Source organism: Scleropages formosus, chromosome 20, assembly GCF_900964775.1.
Source record: "Scleropages formosus chromosome 20, fSclFor1.1, whole genome shotgun sequence".
In the NCBI taxonomy this organism is placed as follows: Eukaryota; Metazoa; Chordata; class Actinopteri; order Osteoglossiformes; family Osteoglossidae; genus Scleropages; species Scleropages formosus.
The window spans coordinates 4,187,445-4,211,965 of NC_041825.1; the positions used below are offsets into that span (position 1 = coordinate 4,187,445).

The 24,521-nt window shown below is 45.3% G+C and overlaps 2 protein-coding genes and 1 non-coding gene across 4 annotated transcripts in view; 1 reads left to right on the top strand and 2 right to left on the bottom strand.

Annotated features, from left to right (window-relative positions):
• Positions 1-18,745, bottom strand: LOC108923884 (circularly permutated Ras protein 1-like). Its single transcript, XM_029246688.1, has 21 exons — positions 18,676-18,745; positions 17,151-17,262; positions 16,472-16,750; positions 16,127-16,354; positions 15,650-15,802; positions 15,300-15,380; positions 15,049-15,122; positions 14,613-14,804; positions 11,333-11,374; positions 10,770-10,859; positions 10,279-10,430; positions 9,076-9,196; positions 7,161-7,291; positions 6,905-6,989; positions 6,674-6,780; positions 6,349-6,461; positions 5,135-5,246; positions 4,221-4,361; positions 2,822-2,915; positions 1,362-1,391; positions 1-594 (listed from the first exon to the last, which is right to left on the bottom strand). Exons 2-21 carry the CDS (start codon positions 17,230-17,232, stop codon positions 499-501), a joined length of 2,403 nt encoding a protein of 800 aa, XP_029102521.1. The 5' UTR covers positions 17,233-17,262; positions 18,676-18,745; the 3' UTR covers positions 1-498.
• Positions 3,547-3,619, top strand: trnar-acg (transfer RNA arginine (anticodon ACG)). Its single transcript has one exon. It is a non-coding gene; the product is annotated as a tRNA-Arg (tRNA).
• Positions 18,592-24,521, bottom strand: part of LOC108923940 (protein kinase C and casein kinase substrate in neurons protein 3-like) — a 15,299-nt gene continuing 9,369 nt past the window's right edge. For both annotated transcript variants that reach the window (XM_018735008.2, XM_018735007.2), the window contains 6 exons: positions 23,761-23,916; positions 22,565-22,740; positions 21,310-21,430; positions 21,038-21,108; positions 20,698-20,777; positions 18,592-20,161 (listed from right to left, as the gene is read on the bottom strand). In XM_018735008.2, the coding sequence (XP_018590524.1) occupies positions 20,049-20,161; positions 20,698-20,777; positions 21,038-21,108; positions 21,310-21,430; positions 22,565-22,740; positions 23,761-23,916 (717 nt within the window). In that variant the 3' untranslated portion in view covers positions 18,592-20,048. The remainder of the gene's footprint in view (positions 20,162-20,697; positions 20,778-21,037; positions 21,109-21,309; positions 21,431-22,564; positions 22,741-23,760; positions 23,917-24,521) is intronic.

Below are 24,521 nucleotides of genomic sequence, written 5' to 3' on the forward strand. Positions count from 1 at the left end.
ACCTGGACTCGGGGAGGTGCAGCGAATGGAAAGAATGGTGGCGGGGGTGGGGGGATGTTTGTTTGTTTGCTGTCTGTCGAGTCCGTGCGTTGCTGGTTAGCGGGCGACGTTTAGGGCACGGAGACTGGACTGCGGTTGCCCAGCTGAGAGGGAGCAGGGGGAGAGAATGAAAGATGCAGAGCGAAGGAGGTGAGGTGAGAGGATGGATGGGAGCCGGGGACGAGAAAAAGAGGCTGGGGGGGCAGCGGGGAGGGGAGCGGCGGATCCTCGGATGAGCCGCGCTGACGCTGTCCCCGGCCGGCAGGATTATCAGCCACTGCGAATGTTCGCTTTCCATCTCCCCCGATGCCAGCGCGGGCCCGAATACGTGATGTCAAGCTGTCGGTGCGACGCAAGCACGGCCTAAGTGCTTCTCCCCCCTTAAGGATGCCGCTCTTTTCGCCGTGGACCGGATCGCCGTCCGGCACGGGCCCCCGGATGGGGGAGGGGGGCGGGGCTTCACGAACGGGGTTCGGCCCCGTTCCTCCGTAGCGGAGACGTCCGGTTCCCGCTCTTCAAGCCGAAGAACAGCACGGCGCCCGCGTCTGTGAGAGACTGATGGGGGTTGAGTGGAGTAGGGGTTGGGTGGTGGGGTGGGGGAGGGGGGGGTGGAGGGTGGTTAATACATAATGCACGCATCCGCGGGCCGCTGCAGTGCACTCCCGCCGCGCTGACAGACACCCCTCACTGCACTGCAGGCTCTGCCTCCTCCAGGACGGGCACCTGCTGCCCACCCCACCCCCCGCCCCCCTCCGCCAGCCCGGCCCCCACAGTAATTAGGCTAATTGAAAACTCAAGGGGAGCCATTTTCTTGATTGAGTCTCCATTTAAATGGCTGTTTTAAAAAAATGCACATTAATTCTGCCTCCTGGCTCTGTTTCAGTGCCCCTCTTTACTTTGCTGCATTGTTTAACTTATCCGTCAGATGCCTGTCTCAGCATTATTTAGGGTGAACGGAGCTCAGGCCGGGGGGGGGTTAAAAAAATATCTGTCTGGCCTTCTTCGGCAAGACGTGCAGTTTATTAGGAACGTTGGCTACGAGGACATAAATACGAACCAGTTTTTAGAGACCGGGGGGGAAACGCGAAAACACACCCAACTCCTGGGCTCCGAGACATAATTCACTTACTTGCGGCAGATGCCAGACGCCAGGCAGCCGCGGTACAGTCGAGACACAGAGCGAAACGCGCAGGCCGACGACGGCAAACCCCGTGCGCAGACGCGCGCACGCACACACACACACACAAAACACGCAGACACACACCCTCAGAAAGACACACGTACACATGCAGGCTCGTAAGACCGCTGGTCATATACCTTACCTGTACGTCCGACATGGAAACAGGCTTGGTCTAGAACCAAGAAGGAGAGATGAATAAATAATAGCGCGAGAATAACAGAATAAATCACAGCAGCAGAATGCACAGCCGCTGCCTTGCTACCGTTTGGCGTGAACTCCGTCGCTTCCGGTTCGTTCTCACCTAAGGCCTTATTACCTCTCACTCGTATTGAACTCATTCCGTTTGTGTCCAGGATACACTACGCATACACGCCGAATCACACTGAAAAAAACCAGCATTCGCTTGTCCAGTATTAACATAGACACCCCTCGACTTACGCAAATAGCCCGTTCTTCAACCCCTTACGTAAATCGAAATTTACGTATGTCGGATTCCCCGTCTCCCCCCACCATTCAACATAATAACATTAATAATTTTTCCATCTCAGTTATTGCACCTTGACGTTTCTTCATTATTATTTTTGTTTCCATGCCAGCTGTCCCTTTCACTGCTCCTTTATACGCGCAGCATCCTTCGCTATCGTGTTCGCAGTCGATACGGCTAAACGCGGTTCCCGTGTTACAGACCATAATCTTTGTCCACCTTCATACTTCCTTATTATTTTCAATTTCATTCCCAAATCGATTGCTGTACGCTTGCGAGACGGTTCTCGTTTTCCTTACATTTACACGTGTTCATTTAGCAGACGCTTTTCCCAAAGCGAAGAACATCTCATAGAAAGTACACCGTGTTCATTACATTAGGAGAAAGAGACATAGTTGCAGAGGTGCGATTCTTAAGTACAGTTAGTTTCTTTCCACCATATTAATCAATGTTCATTACACAATGAGCTGCATAAAACTTTGTCCAAATAGACGATTCCTTCCTAGTTTTTATATATATACGTATGTATAAATAAACATTTACATTACATGACAGGAGTAGTTGCATGAAGGTTTATCTGTTGTTTAACAGACATGATCTCAAAGCTATGATGCATGAACATTTACACCTTACACGAACTTAAGAGATCACGGTCAAAGTGAGTCCAGGAGAGGTGAGTTTTAAGACCCTTTTTAAATGTGGACAGAGATTCGTCAGTAAGTGAATCAATCCTTCAATCCTACATTTACCATGAGGCACCGTGAATAACGAAAAGGGTAAAATATATGGGGAGAAGCACTACGCTAACGAGAGGAAATGTGTTCACAACTCAGAACAAGCGGGAAGTGGGAAGATGCAGCCTCCCGCCTTGTCTGGTTACGCCAACTCGCGCTTAACGTATTTCAGATATTTCGCGTAAAATAAAAGCGCTTTCCGTAAATGTGTATGCCGGGAATTTTTTACGGAAATCCGGATTTACGGAAGTCGAATGTACGTAAGTAGAGGGCCGCCTGTACGCTGAAGACGTGTTTTTAAATTGTAAAAGCATTTGATGAGATTTCCTGTGGTCATCGACTGGAGGCCTCGTTCGGTGCGGAGAAGGACAGCGAAAGCCTCACCCTTGTGTACTTGCTAATGCTGCTGCAGAGGGGGTCCATGATCTCTTCCCATTCCCTGTGCTTCTGCGCCTCCTCTGAACTTTGGACGTAATCTCTGTAATGACAAATTGAGGCGTTTGGGTGGCCCAGTATGGCAGGCGAATCGTGCCCTGCAGCGGCGGTACAAAAGCCTCGAACATACTGCTCGAATCAACGTCTCCCGCTGAAATTTACTCATAACAGGCACATGCAAAATTAAATTCCGTTGGATGTTTTCAGAGGAGGACGTGGTGGCACAGCGGGCTTGGCCAGGTCCTGCTCTCTGGTGGGTCTGGGGTTCAAGTCCCGCTTGGGGTGGCTTGTGATGGATTGGCATCCCGTCCTGGGTGTGTCCCCTCCAGCCTTACACCCTGTGTTGCCGGGTTAGGCTCCAGCTTCCCATGACCCTGCTTGGGACAAGCTGCTTCAGCCAGTGTGTAGGAGTGTGATGTGTGCATGATTTGATGGTTCATTTAAGTGCTTGGTGCCACAAAAGAGGAAAGTTGAGCAGCAGCGCTCCCTGTCAGCAGTGCAGTGTAATTGCCGCAATGGTAATTCCACAGTTTCTCACTGGCTGTACTGTTTGTATTTATATTCACTCGTTTAGCTGACTTTTCCTACAGTTATTTGCCCATTTATACAGCGGGGTAATTTTTCTGGTGCAGTTTAGGGTAGGTAGGTTGCTCAAGGGCACTACAGGGCAACAGGGGCCAGTGGCGCAATGGATAACGCGTCTGACTACGGATCAGGAGATTCCAGGTTCGACTCCTGGCTGGCTCGGACCTCTTCTCCAGCTTCACTCGAGTTACTAGGGCACTCCCTTCTTAATAATTTCCCTTGTGGGATCAATAAAGTATATCTATCTATCTGGAGGTGGGATTCGAACCTGCAACTTTTGGGTACAAAAGCAGCAGCTCTAACCAATGATAATACTTAAAGATACTTAAAATGATCAATTCATTTGTACAGGTAATATTTACTGGAGCATTTCTGGGTTATTACTTTGTTATTGACAGGGGTTGCTGATACTCTAGTGGTTCGAGCTGCTTTTGGATCTGAAGGCTGCTGGTTCATATCTCACCTCCTGCTGTAGGACCCTGGAGCAAGGTACTTACCCAAATTTCTCCAGTAAAATTACCCAGCTGTTTAAATGGGTAAATAATTATAAGTATTTTTTCATTGTGAGTCACTTTGGCAAAAAGCATCAGCTAAATAAAGAAATGTAATGTTCATGGGAACGACAGCAGGATGTGGGATTTGAATGTGGGCCCTGCTGATTGAAACCTGAACCGGCATTTGTAAATTGACAGATGCTGCATAAATTGTGTATGTTCCCATCTGAATATGCGGTTCTTGTTAATATTCCTCTTGTGCTACTTACAGGATTCTCTCCATCAACTTTTTCTGCATCCCTCCTTCATTCTGGGCAACTTTATAGCGCCCCCTTAATGCCAGGGCAGCACAGGACTGAGAGACGTGTAGCTGAAGAATGGAGAGGGACGTGGAGGAGAGGGCCAGCGCGCTGAAAAGCAGAAGGGGCGAAACAGGAGTCGAGTGAGATCCTGCAATCCACTAATGCAATGATCCAGCCTCATAAGGTGCTGACTGAACAATACAGCCCATAATCATGGGCAGCATGGTGGCACAGCGAGTAGCGCTGCTGTTCCACTGATGTATGGATGAGTGACTCAGTGTAAGTAGTGTACCTAGCAGTGTAAGTCACCACGGTGAATAAGGTGTGTGGGCTGGTAACACTACATAGAGTTTATTAGAAGTTGCTTTGGAGAAAGTGTCTGATAAATGTAACGCACACCAAAAGTGAGAGGAAAGTCAGCAGACGAGGATGTATTTTTAAAATAAATATTGTGCCCTCTCGTCAAAGCAGACTAAGAAAAAAGATGTCTTCGGCCGATTCCTGAGTCGACTGAAAGCATGCGTCAGTAGAGTGAAGTTATTGGTTTAATGTCATGAAAGGCTGTTAAATACAGTGGGACCTCATGCTCTGAATGTTCAACTTTTTAATAAAAAAAAAAAAAAAATTAAAAAATAGTCTAAAAGCTAATATTAACTTCATTATTGAATTACTGGAGGTTTTTCACAGAAGCCTAACCTGTGAATACATTGTGGGATGTCTTTTATCTATAATTCATTGACTGGGATGCAGTGATTGGATTTACAAACCAATCAGATCACAAACAGATTTCCAGTCCTGGTTGTGCTTGAAAGTTAAAAACCCGCCGCAGTATAAATGACACCACAGTAGATTGTGTGTCCCACACTTTCCACGTTTTTCACCTGTCTCCGGTCACCATTCTCCTGACCGACAGCACCCTGCACACGGACCGTCCATCTGCTCGTCTGTATCGTACCTGCAGCTGGATCTGCACTTTGCCAGTGGAGAGCAAAGCTGGGGGAAAACACAGTGAAAGAAGTGTAGATATGAATTGAAACAGTGGTTATGAAAGAGGATCTTCACATAATTTCATTGAAATCGTACTGTTGATGGCAACGATTCATTTGGCTCATGCTCTTTTCCAAACATATTTTTTATTCCTTGATACAGCTGGGTAATCTTACTGGAGTAATTCAGCATAAGCACCTTACTCAAGAGCACTACAGCTGGGATTCAAACTGACAACCTTTGGGTCCAAAGGCAGCAGATCTAACCATTACACTACCAGCTGTCTTTTTTTTTTGAAGTTAATGTATTCATTTTTATTCTTTATTGTGGTCTACACTTGTTTTTTCTTTATGTATGGAGGATCCTAGTGATGGATTGTCTTTTATCGTATAAGATTATAATTGTCGGATCTGAATGGCAGCTCATAGTCTTTCTGATAACAAACTTGGACAACGGCACTTGATCACTTGATTGACCTCTTCTGAGAAACCTTGTAATGTGCTATCCTTGATTTATACTTGCAGCTGTGTGCAATATTGCTCTGCATTGTTGCCTTTTCATGTCACAGTGACTCACTATTGCTGTATATTGCAATAAAAACTTTTTTTTTCCCCCCAAAAAGGAGGGTCTTGACCCATGAGTTTGCAGTGATAGTTCCAAAATAATAACTGACAAGATAATTTAGCCAAAGCATAAAAATAATAATACGTAATAATATGATACATTTTTGTAGCTCCAACATGTGAAGTAAAGAAATAAAGCCTTAACCTTAACGATATTCGGCTATGGAATCTTTACTCAGTAAGAAAATGTAACTCAATAATTCAGTAACTCAATAAATAAATAAATAAATGCAAATGTAATGTATGTAATGTAATTCTGAGCTAGGTTCCCTTTCCACGAGATCTAAGACCTTTCATGTAGTGTTTTGCATATAAAAAAGGCAACACCCCTGTTGTGCTACTGCACCGAGACCCCGGAGGAGCAAAAGAAGCCGAGCGAGGAAAGAGGAAGAAAGACAAAGCACCGGAGAGGATTTCAGACAACCAAGCGGGGACGTTGCGAGAGAGACGACAGATTGTGGACGGCGGCTTCCGCTCATACTGACCCTCGGTATCCTCTTCACTCGCTGTGAACTGGAAGGTGATCTCAGTTGCAGAAGTCACATTGCCCACATCCCTGGTTGCCCTGTGGCCAGCCTCCCGTTCCCCTCTCACACATCTGGGAAGAGATGGAAGAGCCAGCGAAGGAGAGGGCATTACTGATGGGAGTAAACCGCGATTCGCACCCAACCTGACCGCTTTCGCTTCAACGGTCTTCTCAACAGAGGTCGAACACCTGTGAAGCGCACACGTGAGAACATGCGTTGATGCACGGAATCAGCCGCTGGAGTGTGTGTGTAGCGTGTTTGGTGGGAGCGTTCTGTTCCTCACAGAGCAGTTGGAAGCAGCACGGTGACAGTGCAGTGCGTGGCAGCGGTCACCCTCTCCACCGCCCGCAGAAATTCGGCACAAAGGGCGCTCGGACAGGCGGTCACCACCTGCGAGTGCGGGCAGGACACAGAAGGTCATGGTTTCCGCAACTGGTTGCTCTACGGTTGAGTGCGGTGATGCGGTGAACTCAACCGGGACTGAATGCGAGCGAACATCAGGAGAGACGCTCACCCTCCCCCCTGTTCTGTCGGCCAGCTTCCCAAGTTCATCCAGTCGGCAGTCCGTCCCCTCTAACGTCAGCACTGACACCGTCACCCTAAGAGGGGCGAGTTCCATCAGTGTTGTTTAAACTTTCCGTAGCGTTACGACTCATTTTTCGTCTAAATGAACTGCGATCAGTGGAGTTTTACAGCAAAGTGTCAACATGCAATGACGACTGCCAAGATGACGTGTCTTGGTGGGAAGTGGCTAAGAAAGTGCTAATGACCCATGATTCGCAGCTTGTTCTCCTAGCTCCTGGTAGAAGATGGATGAAGGGAGAAGCGAGTGAGAGTCGGTGTCGTCCACTTCCAGGTTCCCTAACTTGGTGTTGGCCTTGCTGCTGGTACAAATCACCACCTGGTGGAGAGAGAGTCATCGCCGTTAGTAACCAAATAGAACGCCGCTGCCCGAGTTGTGTTTGACTTGCCGAAGCGTTCCCATGTATCTCCTCTACTTGTTTCTCTACGCTAGCTTCCTGTTGCTGCCTGGATCAAAGTCAAGACCCTGGTTATTGCCACAAGTGCATCAGTAGAACTGCTCCTACTATTTACAAGACTTAGTCAACCGCTACACCCCAGCCAGACCCCTCCGCTCGTCTACTTCTGCGCGCTTGGTGGTCCCACGCACGGAGGTTCTGGCTCCATTGTGGTGGAATGACTTCCCCCCTCTCCCTCAGAACTGCTGAAACTCTGTCTACATTCAAGAAGGGTCTGAAAACTCACCTTTTCCGGATTCACTTCCATGATCTCTTAAGCTCATCTATGGTATAAATGTTCATGCATCATAACTTTAAGATCATGCCCAGATAAACTTTTACACAGCCACTACTTCTGTATTGTATGTAAATGTTTATATGTATCTCAAAAAAAAAAAAAAAAAAATTACTAGGAAAGTGATCAGGAATTGTTGATATTCAGATAAAGTTTTGCGCAGCTACTCGTGTGATGAACATTAGTTCTTATGGTGGAAAGAAACAATCTAACTGCACTTAAGGATTACGCATCTGCAATTATGCCTCTCTTTCTCCCAATATAATGCACACACTATTTTCTACGAGATGTGTGTCACTTTGGTGAAAAGCGACTGATAAATGAATAAATACACCACTGGATGCATTTATCTGACACTTTTCTCCAAAGGGACTTACAGTGTTAAGCTGCTTACAATTATTTACCCCTGTGGGTAATTTTACTGGAGCGATTTGGAGTAAATACCTTGCACAAGGGTACCACAGCAGTAAAAGGGATTCAAACCTGCAACCTCTTCCTCCGAAGGCAGCAGCTCTAGTCACTACGCTGCCAGCTGCCCATTTAGCATATGTGAACGTTCATCGTTTTCCATCTCTAAATTGACGGAAATCCAATATAAGTCATCATTCTTATGATACAACGCTTTCAGTTGTTGTAGGTGTCAATAATCCAGCCAGGACATTTTCCAGGCAGCACCTGTCAGTCATTTAGGTTTTCTACATTTATTTATTTAGCAGATGCTTTTCCTCCAAAGCAACTTCCAATGAACTCTGTGTAGTGTTATCAACCCACACACCTTATTCACCAAGGTGACTAACACCGCTAGATACACTACTTATAAAGGGTCAGTCATCCATACATCAGTGGAACACACACTATGGGTAAACCTGAACAGCATGTCTTTGGACTGTGGGAGGAAACCAGAGCACCTGGAGGAAACCCACACAGACACAAAACCCTACGCAGACTGAGTTGGGATCGAACCCATGTTCTCTCACACCACCCGGGTGCTGTGAGACAGCAGTGCTACTCAACAGGCCACCGTTCCACCTGTATTATTGCACCTGTCACAATACTCTAGAGTCAACATATACCTGTTCATTCCACATTTCACTTTGTATCCCTGGGTGAGAATCTCAGTACAGAGTGAAACTGGATTTTACCATCACAACATTTTCAACATAACTTGGCATGAAAATATTCTCTGCCTGGGGCTTAAATTAATGTATGAAATGAGGAAGGACACAAGCTGGGAGAGTTAAAGCGTACCTATTCACCCCAACAGCTATTCCGGGGATGGAACGGCTGATGTGAAATGCCAGCGGAAGATTATGCACCTGAAAGCTACGATGTTTTGCACGAGCCATTCAGAACAGTTGGATGCAAGCTGACCTTGGACCCCGGCTGTCGGGAGGCCATTGTGATGGCAACAAGCAGAGCGGGACCGGTGGCACACTTCCCATGCCTCTGCAGTCTCAGCGGTGAAGTGGACAACTGTGCAGGCGAAGAAAGACTGCAGACACAGTGAAACAAGTAGAGGTATATAGACTTTTATTGTGGTTATCCTTTCAACCTCACTTTTTTATTTTAATTAAACTGCATACTCTGCAAAACTATTTAATTAAATATCTATTTGTTACCACATTATTTCAGGGTGAAAAAGTTCAGCACAATTGAATCACAGTGACAGTACGCAGAGAAACCGCAATTATCTCCAACAGGCTACAACACTTATTCATTTAGCTGATGCTTTTCTCTAAAGTGACTTACAATTACTTACCAGTTGACACTGCTAGGCAGTTTTTTTTACCCTTACTCAAGAGTAGCACAGCTGGGATTGAACCTGCGGGTCCAAAGGCAGCAGCTCTAACCACTGCATTACCAGCTGGCCCAACATTTCATGCATTGGAGTTAGGGTTAACATAGTCTAATAAGTTCTGGAAAAGGTGTTTAGACATTCAAAAATTCCTTGAAATTCTCATGCAGATCAAATTTTTTTAAAAAAAAGTATAATATACACTTTGATTGATCACAAATTATAACTTTTCCCACACTTGCAATTGCCATGTGTTTCGGAAGAGTTAGTGGCAGAAGGACCCATATGCTACAAGAGTATGAGTGCAAAATAGAGACTGAGTCACCTTCAAACCAACAGCAAAGCGGCTGTGAGGCATCAGCACTGGCTGCTGTGTCATGATGACACCCGCACCTCAACCAGCAGCACCTGGCTCCAATTTAGCACCTGGCTTTAATTGGAGCACTTGGCTATAAAAGACAGAACTCAACTTTTTCCCAGTAGTGGTTCAATATCACCTGAGACAACTGGCCTGCCTTAGCCAAGTCCTGCTCCATGGCTCTTTTGTAATGACCTCCTACCTTGTGCCCTGACCACAACTTCAGCTCGTCGCCTCTGTCCACTTTGTTAATCGCCTGACCATTCGCCCATCCTGGACCACAAGAACAATCCTAATCCTTTGGTACCGAATAAACTATCCTGCACTTGGATCCAGTCTCCTCCGCATTCTCCGTTTGACACGACATGCTGGGCCACCAAGCTCGCTGTTAATTGGCCGTAGCCCTCCTATGCGCCTGTACCTGTGGATCTCTCTGTCCAGCCACTCTCTACTTTCCGAAAGCGGAGGAGGACTTGGGAATCCAGCCGCGGTCTTCTGCACATAATCTCTGTCTTCCAGCTCTTTTCCCCAAAGGAACGGGGAGCTGAGGTTCCCACGACCATGCAGGACCACCTGGCGGTGTAAACACAAACAGCTGTATACACAGCGACACACAGGTGAACGCTAACAGAGGCAGTCGTAAACACACGGACACACGCAAGAGCGTGTTAAACTGAGCAAATTACTTTTGCTGTTAATGAAAGGATCCCTTCTAGCGACTGCTCTGACACACAGTGACCGAATGCATGGGGGGGACCGGAAAATGAGGAATACAGTTAATACAAAAACAGTGGCATTTAAGACGTGAGCAAACTAAAATATGCAAAGAAAGTGCAATATGAAGTAGAAGTGTTTTAACTTTGTGTGAGGTTTGACCAACAAAGGCCTTAAAAGTAAGTCGACAGGAGATACCCGGTCCTTGAAGGTGATGAGTCCCACCCTGGTGTTCGGGTCTTTCTTGCTGAGGGTTTGTACACACTGCAGAAGAGCCTGTTGCACATACTGCAGAGAGCAACATGAAGAAAACATCAGAATTGTCATCTCGATCACCATCGGCTCAGCTCACGGTCAACACGGTACGCAGCCAAAAATGTGGGAGCTTGAACCGCAAGCAGAGGGAAAGCGCAACTCACACACACACACACAGTGATATGGCCACACATAGACACGCAGGCGCACGCAAATTGAAAGCACTGTTCTACTCCAGCTTGGATGTCTTCCCAGCTTTTATGATCAGCTCAACAGTAAAATCACAGCTATGCCACCGTTTCAGAAACTGACACTCAGTTAAACTACCTTTTAATTAAACCACTTGAATTAACTGCAGTTCATGACTTGACTGGTTCTCATAACTGGTGCTATAAATAAGATTTGGGATAAGAATAAAATCATGAAAAGGCAGTAGTGTAGCATACTGTATACTGCTTTATCCTTGCAGAAACCCACACCTAATAAAAACTGTATAGACAACATACCTGGATGTGCGGTTTGGATACAGCCTGTCCAGATTCACTAATCTGAAACCGGCAAAGAGAAAGCACTCTTTACACATTATTTAGAAGACACTTTTGTCCAAAGCACCTTACAGTGAACTCTATGTAGTGTTATCAGCCCACGCACCTTATTCACCGCGGTGACTTACACTGCTAGATACACTACTTACAATGGGTCACTCATCCATACATCAGAGGAACACACTCTCTCTGTCACTCACACAATGTGAGGGAACCTGAACAGCATGTCTTTGGAGTGTGGGAGGAAACCAGAGCACCCAGAGGAAACCCACGCAGACACAGGGATAAACCAAGAACTCCACACAGACTGAGCGGGTGTCAAACCCATGTCCTCCCACACCACACAGGTGCTGTGAGACAGCAGCGCTACTCACTGTGCCACCGTCCTGCCTGTGCACATCTGCACACACACCCCCGTGATACACAAGCATAGTGAAATGAGTTACCTCTCTGTGACATGACAGATGTGTTTCTTTGTGGGACCAAGACTAGATTTCATTTGCTCATAGAAAAAAAATCAGGATTGCTTTCTCTAGCTTTTAGACTTGTACACCGAAGCTTGCTCAAACCCATATGTTCCCAAAACTGGGCAAACAATCTAATTATGTATAACACACAGAAAACCCCGTAAACTGCAAATTCTCATTGTGTTACACTGTTGCAATACATGGAAAGAATTTGCAGACTATAGGGTTTGTCTGTATGTATATTACAGACAAACATCCATCCATCCATCCATCCATCTTCCTCCGCTTTTATCCGGGGCCGGGTCGCGGGGGCAGCAGTCCGAGCAGAGTCCTCCAGACTTCCCTCTCCCCGCACACCTCCTCCAGTTCCTCTGGGGGAACCCCAAGGCGTTCCCAGGCCAGCCGGGAGACATAGTCTCTCCAACGTGTCCTGGGTCTGCCCCGAGGCCTCCTCCCAGTGGGACAAGCCCGGAACACCTCCCCAGGGAGGCGTCCAGGAGGCATCCGGAACAGATGCCCGAGCCACCTCAACTGGCTCCTCTCGATGCGGAGGAGCAGCAGCTCTACTCCGAGCTCCTCCCGGGTGACTGAGCTCCTCACCTTATCCCTAAGGGTGCGCCCAGCCACTCTGCGGAGGAAACTCATTTCTGCCGCTTGTATCCGCGATCTCATTCTTTCGGTCATGATCCAGAGTTCATGACCATAGGTGAGGGTAGGAACGTAGATCGACCGGTAAATTGAGAGCTTCGCCTTACGACTCAGCTCCCTCTTCACCACAACAGACCGGTACAATGACCGCATTACTGCGGACGCCGCACCGATCCATCCGTCAACCTGCCGCTCCATTTTTCCCTCACTCGTGAACGAGACCCCGAGATACTTAAACTCCTCCACTTGAGGGAGCAACTCCCCCCTAACCCGGAGGGGGCAATCCACCTTTTTCCGACTGAGAACCATGGCCTCGGATTTGGAGGTGCTGATTCTCATCCCCGCCGCTTCGCACTCGGCTGCAAACCTCCCCAGTGCACGCTGTAAGTCTTGATTCGATGAAGCCAACAGGACCACATCGTCCGCAAAAAGCAGAGACGAGATCTCGCGGCCACCAAAACAGACACCCTTTGTTCCCTGACTGCGCCTAGAAATTCTGTCCATAAAAATAATGAACAGAATCGGTGACAAAGGGCAGCACTGGCGGAGTCCAACATGCACCGGGAACAGGTCTGACTTACTGCCGGCAATGCGAACCAAGCTCCTGCTCCGGTCATACAGGGAACGAACAGCCCGTAGCAACGAGCCCCGAACCCCATAATCCCGAGGTACCTCCCACAGGATGCCACGAGGGACACGGTCGAATGCCTTCTCCAGGTCCACAAAACACATATGGACTGGTTGGGCAAACTCCCACGAACCCTCCAGCACCCTGGTGAGGGTATAGAGCTGGTCCAGTGTTCCACGGCCAGGGCGAAAACCACATTGCTCCTCCTGAATGCGAGGTTCGACTATCGGTCAGATTCTCCTTTCCAGTACCCTGGCATACACTTTCCCAGGGAGGCTAAGGAGTGTGATCCCCCTGTAGTTGGAACACAATCTCCGGTCCCCCTTCTTAAAAAGAGGGACCACCACCCCGGTCTGCCAGTCCAGAGGCACCGTTCCCGAACTCCACGCGATGCTGCAGAGGCGTGTCAGCCAAGACAGCCCCACAACATCCAGAGACTTGAGAAACTCGGGGCGGATCTCATCCACTCCCAGAGCCTTGCCACCGAGGAGTTTTTTTGACTACCTCAGCAACTTCAGCCAGGGTAATGGACGAGTCCCCCTCCAAGTCCCCAGCCTCAGCTTCCTCTACGGAAGGCGTGTCGGAGGGATTGAGGAGATCCTCAAAGTACTCCTTCCACCGCCCGAGGACATCCTCAGCTGAGGTCAACAGCGCACCACTTCCACTGTAAACAGTGTTCGTGGAACACCGCTTCCCCCCTCTGAGTCGCCGGACGGTTTGCCAGAATCTCTTTGAGGCTGACCGAAAGTCTTCCTCCATGGCCTCACCGAACTCCTCCCAAGCCCGAGTTTTTGCCGCGGCGACTGCCAGAGCCGCGCTCCGTTTGGCCCGTCGGTATCTGTCAGCTGCTTCAGGAGTCCCATGAGCCAGCCAGGCCCGATAGAACTCCTTCTTCAGCTTGACGGCATCCCTTACTTCAGGTGTCCACCACCGTGTTCGGGGATTGCCGCCGCGACAGGCGCCGGAGACCTTATGGCCGCAGCTCCGAACCGCCGCCCCGACAATGGAGGCGCGGAACATAGTCCATTCAGACTCAATGTTCCCCACCTCCCTCGGGACCTGGCTGAAGCTCTGTCGGAGGTGGGAGTTGAAGACCTCTCTGACAGGGGACAGACAAACATATGTACTGTATATATGAGTACATGACATGCACAGAATGCATGTGTACAGTAATTAGCCTCTTAGTGAGCATTACACTTACTCATTTAGTCAATGCTTTTCCCCAAAGCAGCTTATAATGTTAAGGTAACAATTGTTTACTCATTTACACAGCTGGGTAATTTTATTCGAGCAGTTTAGGGTAAGTACCTTACTCAACAGTACTACAGGCAGAGGTGGGGTATCAATCCAGCAACCTTTCAATCCAAAGGCAGCAGCACAAACCACTAGGCTACCAGCTGCCCTTTAGCAACTTTCAAATGAAGGCCATGGTGCACTGATTGGTACCACAGACATTGGTAACACGCATTTGTACATCTCAGCACAGACCATGACGTACTTGTGAAGAAGCAGTCATAGACTCCGAGATATCAATACAAAATATGATGAGTGAGTCATGAGGAGACTTCGGCTTCTCAGATTCAGGAGGCAAGAGAAAGAGGCAGTCTTGACATTCCATTGAGGGACAACAAGGCTGAGAAGATGAGGAATCTGAAGATTTCCATGACTGGCAGAAATAACAACTGTCCACCTAAAGACAAACGGAAAGTTTGAAAAAAAATGTAAGCATTTATTTCAAGGCCTCATTTCTATTTCAAATTTCAGCATTAAAAAATTAATAACAAATGGCATGTATATGGCAGCGCGGAATAATGGTCAATGTAATGGCTCGTGTAAATTATTCATTATCCATTATGATTACTGTGGCAGTTTCTTTGTGGGCTTCCATTTTATCTTAGTGTATTGAAATGACTGTTATAATGAATGCAAATTACCAAATTTTCATAAATGGATTCTGACGCTGACCCACAGCGTGCGCAGGTCGCCGGCTCTTTTTGTACGATGTTCACTGCGATTGGGCACACAGAGGCAGATTCACCATCTCATTGGCTGTAGGCCATGTACCATAAAATTTAGGCCGACCGAAAGCATTTTGAAACGTTGAAAGAATTAAAAGCGACTAATGACAATGCTGAAAGCACATAAAAAAACAGAAATATATTAATTATAGCAATAGCGTTCTCACCATTTTCCTCGGTCACTATTTTTCCGAGAGTGACGAGAATAACGTTCGGGTTGCCCGGCAAGGGTTGCTTGTCAACCGGAGCTGCATAATTGATCAAGATTTATTCAGAGAATATGAATTAGCAAATGATCACCATCACTACAAAAAATAAACCATGTGCTGAGTCTAAACGAGAGATAGCAAAACAAACAGCTTTTCCATTACATTATGCATTAGGTGATTTGGAGATTAACACACATACACACACATAGAAGTGTAGGTCTAGGTAGTGATTAGCATTTACTTTGACATTAAATATTGTATGAAACACCAATGACACCAATGACAAACTGAAACCAGCAAAGTCTTACCCTCAAGTGGGGCACCTGGAAAAGGGGGATGAGTAACACTGGCTGATGTGGAAGAGGAGGAACTATCAGAAGACAAGGTGGTGTTGGACCACATCTGGTACTGTGGAAGTCTTTTCATGAAGGATGGCCTTGGAGGAAGTGGCGGCAAATCAGCTGAAATCAGAATAAAACATTACCTTTTACTGTGGAGTTCATCACACTTTTGCCCCTATTTGTAATATACCAAATATACCTATTTGTTGTGGATGAACACATAATCTGTGCAGTGTTATGTACAGTTTTGCTGCAAGCTCTAGTTGAAATGAGTATGCAGGATATGACATCATAAGGTGAAGCAGATATATTGACGGACTTATAAAAATAAAGTATGTCTGGATGTGTGATCAATGGCCTGCTGATATTTGCTGGTGACAAATGCTGACAAATGAATTTTAAGGGTGTGCAGATGTAGAGAGCAACACTGTGAAAATTTGGTACCCGATTTCTGCGGCAGTTTGATTTCAGGCACGGTGTCAGGGTATCTAAGTTGAATTCCGGTGCCTTCTGGAATGCTGTAGGAGTACTCGGGTTCGAATGGATTTGCCTCGTCATCTTCCTCTGGTTCAGGTAGGTCATAGACAAGGCCCTGCTCCGGAAAGGCAATGCAGTCTGAAGCAGAATCGAGACCAGAGGGCAAGGAGCAGCTTTTGACCTTGGGCAAAAGAGCTATGAGACACAAAGTGTGTGCGGACATAGTCAGTTTGGTGTTGTGCCATACGGTCTCCGTCAGTGAACCCAAGTAGGCTTATTGACCCCTCCATCTCCTGTTATCAGTCAACTCACCCTTCTTTTTCTCTCCTTGCTTTGGCTGAGGGAGACAATTTACAACCAGATTAGGGGCAACCGATTCACCCATTTGTGTGTTTCCTTTCTGGTGAAAGGCTGCATTCTGATAAAAGGGTTCCTTGTTGAACGTTCTCATTCGATCATCTCTTTCAATGACATGTTCCTCCAACCTTTGTCCAAGATTAGGGCTTTGGTGGCTTTTCGGTTCTTTAGAAGTGTTTGGAGGGGGAGGAGGAGGTGTAGAGGGGCGAATTTTATGTTTTGGTGGGAGAAGGGCTGTGGATAAGAGAGAGAAAGCATTTAAAGACCATTACATAATATATAGAAAACATACAGAGTGTCTCAAAAAATGTTTACACTCTATTGGCACTTTTGACTCACTTGTCTACCTAATTAGAAACTGTCTAGAAAATATTAGTGAACATTTCAAATGCTTTTTCTGAAACTCACTTATATATAGCATTATCTATCTATCTATCTATCTATCTATCTATCTATCTATCTATCTATCTATCTATCTATCTATATATATACCCCAGACCCACAGGAGAGCAGGACCCAGTCCAACCCACTGTGCCACTGCACCACCGTGCCCCTCTTAATGTATGAGTATTTATTAATAAAGTTTTGGTAGTATTGACATTTTTATTTCTATAATTTGTGAGTAACATCTCACCTGATCGTTTAATGCCATTATTATTTGGTTTCTGTGCTGATTTCAGAGGGAAAACATAAGTGTACCCACAGGCAAATTCCATTGGTCGAGCAAGCTTCCGGACGTTATCAGTCTATGAAATAATTTTGAAGAAATAGTTTAGTAAGATTTCAAATGAAATGCTCTCTTGCAGTTTTCTCAGAATTACATGAATGGCCTGTATTGTGTTTTGTAACATTTCCAGTATAAAATGCATCACACACAACCCTGGCTGTGTCACGTGGGGTTTGGCTTCTCATTGCTCATTTTTGCTTCTGAAGGATGCAAAACACTGACTGAAGTTACTGTCTTACAGTCCCAAAGATGAAAGAACTGTTCTTTAATCACATTTTTGTGGAATGCCTTACCAGACAGAAGAAAGAAAATTGTATTTAAACATTAGATTTCCTGTTCTCTTCCTATAAGAACCTCCTAGACACAACAACCACAACCACAGAGTTATTAATTTAATCAGATTAGTAAATAATTGAAACATGAGCAGATTTGTTGGACAGTCCATTTACTCATTTTCGGCTGTCTTATCTACACTGCATATTAATTGATTGTTTTATCGTAAAAAAATTTGCAGAAGCCGCCTCGTGTAATGAAGAACGTAATAGAAGTAAAAAGAGCAAGGCAGCCTGTTTGTTTCCTGTACTCTGTGCACGTTTATGTTTACCTGGACTAACTTGTTTTACTAGTTCTGTCTTTCAGATTCTTACCACACAGACACATGTTTTACAATCCATCAAAGGGTGAGTGTGTAACATGGTAAAAAAGGGCACTGTATGCACACAAAAGAGGACATTATGCAGTATATGCAAGTATACACACAGGCCAGTCGGTGTAAGTGTACAGTTATATCAATGTAAGTGTGTATATGTATATATGTACATATATATATATATGTATATACATACACCACATACTCTGCCAAAGCCACACAGCATGAACATAGCAATAAACTGATTTGCCGATGGCAACTTTTCCAGACTCTCTTCTCCCATGATCTCTTAAGTTCATGTACGGTGTAAATGTTGATGCACTATAACTTTAAGATGATTCCCGGATAAACCTTTACACGTCTACTCCCGTAACGTAGCGTCAATGCTTTTTTACCTCAAAAAAAAAATTACTAGAAAGGTGATCAGGAATCGTCGATATTCTGAGAAAGTTTTATGCAGCTACTCGTGTGATGAACATTGGTTCATATGCTGGAAAGAAAGAAACAAACCGTACTTAAGAATCACACGTCTGCATCTAAGTGTCTCTTCCTGCTCATGTAATGAACACGTATTTTTTATGAGATGTACGTCGCTTTGGAGAAAAGCATCTGCTAAATGAATACATGTAAATGTAACCGACTGACAAAACACTTAGCCAGACAAACTAGAGACACAGTAAAGTCATAGGATTTTATTTACTGTAAACCAGATTGAAGACAGTAACATAGGAAGGGATGTGTAGGACGTGCACAACAACAGCAGAGATACAGGAAGGCACTTACCAGCCTTTTCTTCCAGCGTGAAGGAACACGCCGGTGCTTAGGCGGAGTGAAAACATGGTGAGTGGGTGGAGGAAAGTGAAAAACGGAAGTACGCGGGAGAGATAAAGTCAGTTATGGTTCACCTGTGTCTTCTGTTGACGGTTTAACGTATTAATGAGAAACCATACATAGCAAACATACCTCCCACTGGATCCCACCCCCACACCGCATTCCTCCTTCTCAACGAAATACAGGTGCAGACCTGGGTCGGACTAGTTTATTTATTGGTGAGTGCACATTACACCTCCATATTAGTTAACAGTAAATTTAAGGGCCCAAGAATGCTGTAAACGTGAACGTGAGCAGGAACGCTCTGCTGACAAATGGAACAACTGGTGCTGATCATCAAGCAGAGTTTCTGCCATCACTGTGTCCCATGGCTCTTTGGTGTATTGTGTACAAATATTGATAGATATGGACAGAAAGAGATACAACCGACGCAGAATGATACTTAAAAACTTTGTCACACAGACGCAGACATCAGATGCACCAAACATATTGCGAAAATTAGAATATTCTAATAAACTTTCTCTTAAACTAAATATTTCTGTGTGCAATAGAGCAAAGCAAAAGGTAAAATAAAGAAACTCCGGTGAGAATAAACAACTCGCCATCCCTGTACAGACCTGGCAGTGATACTTGTAATGGTACAAAAGAGTAGTAAGGACAATAATTACAGGACTTTTCAGCTGAAAGCAACATGCAGTCAAATGCAGCTTTTTGAAAACTTCTGGTGGGTACATATATTAAACAATCTCAATATACTCAAATATGAATACATGGGGGGAAAAAAGGTCTGATCACACAATACACTCTCGACAGATGGTGTAAATTTTGCCCGTTCTGTCTTGGTACCATTAACCTCTTGTAAAACCCATCAAAACTGGCCTTTTCCCATGGGGCATTCCTCAACTCTGCATCCATGCACAGGATTAGCTTTGTAACAGAACAAAAAAATAGGAGGAACAATTAAGAATAAAGAATCTTTCGAAGCTCAACAGAAGATTCGGTTCAATGTAATACTGAAAGCGAGGATGGCTCAACATGTAACTCCAAGTTGGACTCATCTAGCCAATTATGGGCAGAAAAGAAAAAAAAATATCTTGGCACAGATACCTCCAGATTCTGGAAAGTAAAGATATTTGCCTGTGACGTAATGTAATAGGCAGCTGAGGGGTATTAGCTTCGATCAGCTGTTGTGACCCCAGGCCCAGGGTCGTGAACCAATGTCCCAGACTGTGAAAGACTTTCCTAAATTATGGCCACATTAAGGCAATTGTGGAGGAAATATTCTCTTTGCTGTAGCATTACACTCCTCTTGTGGCAACATTACATTACTGTATGACTTCAACGTAATTGGCTGGGTACAGCCCTTCTCTTCCTCCATCCTTCATCCCTCGGCACCATCCCTGGTCATCCTCCTCTTCGGTTTTGAGGAATTCCTCACCTGGAAGAACGCAGATTTGAGGATGGAGGAAGGGTGTTAGACAAAATCCAAAAATCCTTTCTAAGACGGTGAGGGACACTTGCTAAATTTCCATGGCAAATTTCTCACTTGAGAATGGATGACCTGTGTGCATATCTAGGAAAGTCTGGGCTTTGGTCCAGCTGGAAATCAAAACACAGTGTCCCATAATGGAGAGGGCCTTCTTTATAACTTCAAGGACATTAAGGTCATAATATGAATGTCTCCGTGTCTTGCTGGACCATCTCATCATTCCATTTGCCAGAATTTACAGACTCCTATTAAGTTAAATATAAGAGTGCATGAACCTCCTGGCAGCCTGACAGAGAATGAGCCACTTTTTCAGCCAGACAAGGATGGTATGACAACAGTAATCAATAACCTCCAGAAGTAATTTCAGCCAGTAACAATACATTAGTTGAAATAATGTGGAAAAGTGAAACATCAAGGATCCATACTTGGAGGAAAATGTGCATGAAAAAGGAAGAGGTAGGTAACATGTTCTAGGAGAGCATTACCTGCTTTAAAGGATAGTTCATCCGTTTCTTGACCCACGTAGTCATATAGAGCCCTCACTCTTATACCTCCGATCATCACACTGATGCAAAGTCATCAGAAAAGACTGCAGGTTAGCATTAGGGTAGGGTGAGTTCTGCTGAGTCAGATTTGAGTCATGGCAACCACTCACATCATTTTCATAGTAAAGGACGGTACAAAAGGGGTCTACCACTGCGTTCATCCATGCGGGTCCTCCGATTTCAAACATGGGGAGATCATGCTAACTGAGCCATGCATCATGTGGATATGTTAAGACTGCTGAGAGCAAAATATGACCACGAGAAGATCCAAGCATCTCACTTTCTTTCTGGGCTATTCTGCACAACCTCCTTCTTTCCTTTCTTCTGCTTCTTCTCAGGTGGAGTCCACTCCTGTAAAAAATGACATCAACTGTTTGTTTATTCTGTCAACTGCATCCTTCTCAAGGCATGTGAAAAAGTGCAACTCTATTAACACCGCACACAGCTGGACAGTCAAACAGAAGTTGGGAACATGTCCTGATGGCCCTGAGCATCCTTCTGTTCAGCACATCATGCGTTAAAGCTTTGATGCCAAAGCCAAGCATAGCATACCTGGAAGTGTGGCCAGTCAGTCGGCATGCCGGGGCCATGGTTGTTCTTCCACCAGCGCAAGTCGTCCTGCTCGCTGATGGACATCAGGGTGTGATGGAGTTCACTGTATACAGCCTTCACACTGAAGTACAGGTTGGATAAATTAGCATACTGAAGTATCTAGACCATGTTGACAACTGCGGTATTTACTATGTAAGTGGCTATTAACGGGTGTCCACTACAGAAGAGGCAGTCGGCCGTTAGGAGAAGCTCAGAAGTCCAACTGGAGGCCGCAGGTACCATCGTAGGTATAGGTGCTGCCGTATACTTGAATGAACAAGGTTCAAATCCCACCTCCTACTGCGGTACCAAGGTACTTACTCTAAATTGCTCCATTAAAAAAACTTCCAGCTTTATATTATAATAAAATAATTATGGAAAATTGTGTCTCCTTTAGAAAAGTGACAGCTGTTAATGTACAGATGCTCCTCAACTTATGGTGGTTCAACTTTACAATGGTGAGTTGGCGATAGACATTCAGTAGAAACCGTACTCCGAATTTTTAATTTAGATTTTTTCCCAGGCAACCAATATGCGGTGCAATACTCTCTCGCGATGCTGGACAGCTGGGCAGCGGCTGTGATCCGCATCCCCCAGTCTGCTACGCATCGCTAGTGTGTACAACCGATACTTGACAGTGTTCCATGTTGTCAGCGTTTTACGTTGTGTTTTGTGGATCCATCATGTCTGCGAAACGCCCATTCGTGTCTCCTGCTACTGGTGAGAAGAATAAGGGGAAGGCAATTACTCTTGAGGAGAAACTCAAGGTAATTGGCCAGCATGAAGGCGGCAAGCTCGTAATGGCCTTCACACGTGAACTTGGACTTTCGCAATCGATGATCTCATCCATCTTAAAGGATAAGAAGGAATGATGTTCGGTAGGTTAGGTGTATTAAGTGCATTTTCAACTTACGATATTTTCAACTTACGATGGGTTTTGCGGAACGTAACCCCATCGTAAGTCAGGGACCGTCTATAAATATAACACCATAGGCAGAGAATGGAACGTCGTAAGAGGTGAAAGCAAAGCATGGATCCAATCCAAATTCAGGGGTACAACAGAAAAAGCTGCGAAAAAATTCAAACAGCCTGGGGCACTTTCAGTCTATCTTTGTTGCAAACACACAGCAATTTATTGTCATTACCTAAACAGTCTAATTGATGGTGTGAACTTGTATGTAAAATGTAGCACCTCTCTTGTCATTGCAGGGTTTACCTCTCATTGTTGGTGACATCGAGGTGTCTGTGTATGGAGAGGAAAGCCTGTTTGAGGAAGCTGATCCTCTTCCGCTCTTCCTCCTGGCACTGGTCAAAAACGGACTCCATTTCCTCCATGTAACGTGGAGCATAACGTGTAACTTCTTCCAGAACCTTCTCATAGCGGGCACGCACCTACGGAAAGGCCACAGTCCCATGCAGGTTATAAACCAGAGTTAGCTAAGGTTCTGTTCTTCAGTCTCTTCTAATTAATACATGTTAACTTTGTGGACACATCCCCTGTTATTTGGTTTCCCAGTATCCAGTTTTTCTCGTATTTAGTCAGTGGTGATTATTAAAACCTATTGTTAAAAAGTCCACATTTTCATTCATTCAGTGTCCACATCCACAGTGTGGGCCCATAACGTTCAGTGTACTGTGATACACTGAGACTGCATTTAAAAATTATGCCAAGGGGTTGTGTGAGAGAGACTGTGAGAAGCGATGTATCATGGGAAATGCGTACCAACGCTCTCACCTGCATATTGGCGCTCTACGGTCTACCTTGTGTACTCAATCCTTTGTGTTTGCATACTCTGATTTGTACTACTGTGGGTTCATTTTCTAATTATTCATTAATTTCAATGCGATATATAACTTTCTTCCAGCCAATACACAGACTGTGATGGTAAATTTATGTTATGAAACTGTCTTTTTTTATTTATGCTTTATACATTCAATCCTTCATGAATGGAATTTATGTGTATAGCTTCCCATTACTTTACAGACCCTTTAAACCTCAAAAATAGCAATTGTAAAATAACAAGTCTTTATCTAATTTCTGCATTTATTCCTAATTTAGAATACACACACACACACACACACACACACATTTTCAGAACCGCTTGTCCCATACGGGGTCGCGGGGAACCGGAGCCTACCCGGTAACACAGGGCGTAAGGCCGGAGGGGGAGGGGACACACCCAGGACGGGACGCCAGTCCGTCGCAAGGCACCCGAAGCGGGACTCGAACCCCAGACCCACCGGAGAGCAGGACTGTGGTCCAACCCACTGCGTCACCACACCCCTTAATTTAGAATAGAAGAAGGAAATTAAAGTATAAAGAAATAAAAAGAAAATGCATTGTTTTTACCACTGTGACGGATGTTTTTGTCTATTTTATCTACAGGGTGTGATGCCTCATGTGACACTCACTCGCTCTTTCTCTTCTCTAGCCTGCTCCCTCTCCTCCTGGATCTTCTTCTGCTTCTCAATGGCGATGTCAGGGTTCCCTCTGGCGTGGGTCTCCCGCTCCTGGGCAGCATGCTCCTTGCGGCTGGCCTTGTGGTACGCGATACGTGCTTTGTCCAGCTGGGGATGATCACAGCAAAGCTGCATGGGCAATGGCCCAAAGCACAACCACCCCATGTTCTCTCTCAAATTGACAAGAAACAACCTGCCATAACGAACAGGAGTGTGTGCTAATGTAAAGGAAATCCATAACACATATTTAGAATGAACGTTTACATAGTAATGAAAAACACTAGAACAAAATATATGATGCCCAGTAAAATATCAGCCTTTATGTGCTGAAAATGAGAACAAGCAATTTTCCTATGAAATTAAATGCAAAGATGCATATTGCCACTCACTATGCAAATTGATCTTAAAACACTGCAAAAATCTGTGACCTGTGTCACGAGAACAGTTGTCCACACATCACAAAACACCTTAATCCTGAGCTACATTGCCAGTCGACCATGATCACTTAATAATCACTTTAACATTATGAAGTACATGAGGGATGGTTGCATTTCTTCGGTGTTGAAGCATTTATTCATTTACTCATTTATTTAACAGTTTGTTTTTAATCCTTATTATCTTAGTTGTTCTTACTTTCATACAGTAATCCATTACACCTGTACATCAACTTATGAACACAACTGGCACCAGAAGTCTGTTCACAACTCAGATTG

Excerpts from the sequence above, each read along its gene's own strand:
- LOC108923884 (XM_029246688.1), bottom strand. The coding sequence starts at position 17,232 with ATGGAATTTGCCTGTGGGTACACTTATGTTTTCCCTCTGAAATCAGCA. Across the intron at positions 14,805-15,048 it reads AATCCATTTATGAAAATTTG|GTGGACAGTTGTTATTTCTG; the intron begins GTAATTTGCATT and ends GTTTGTCTTTAG. Across the intron at positions 2,916-4,220 it reads AAGTTGATGGAGAGAATCCT|AGATTACGTCCAAAGTTCAG; the intron begins GTAAGTAGCACA and ends TTGTCATTACAG.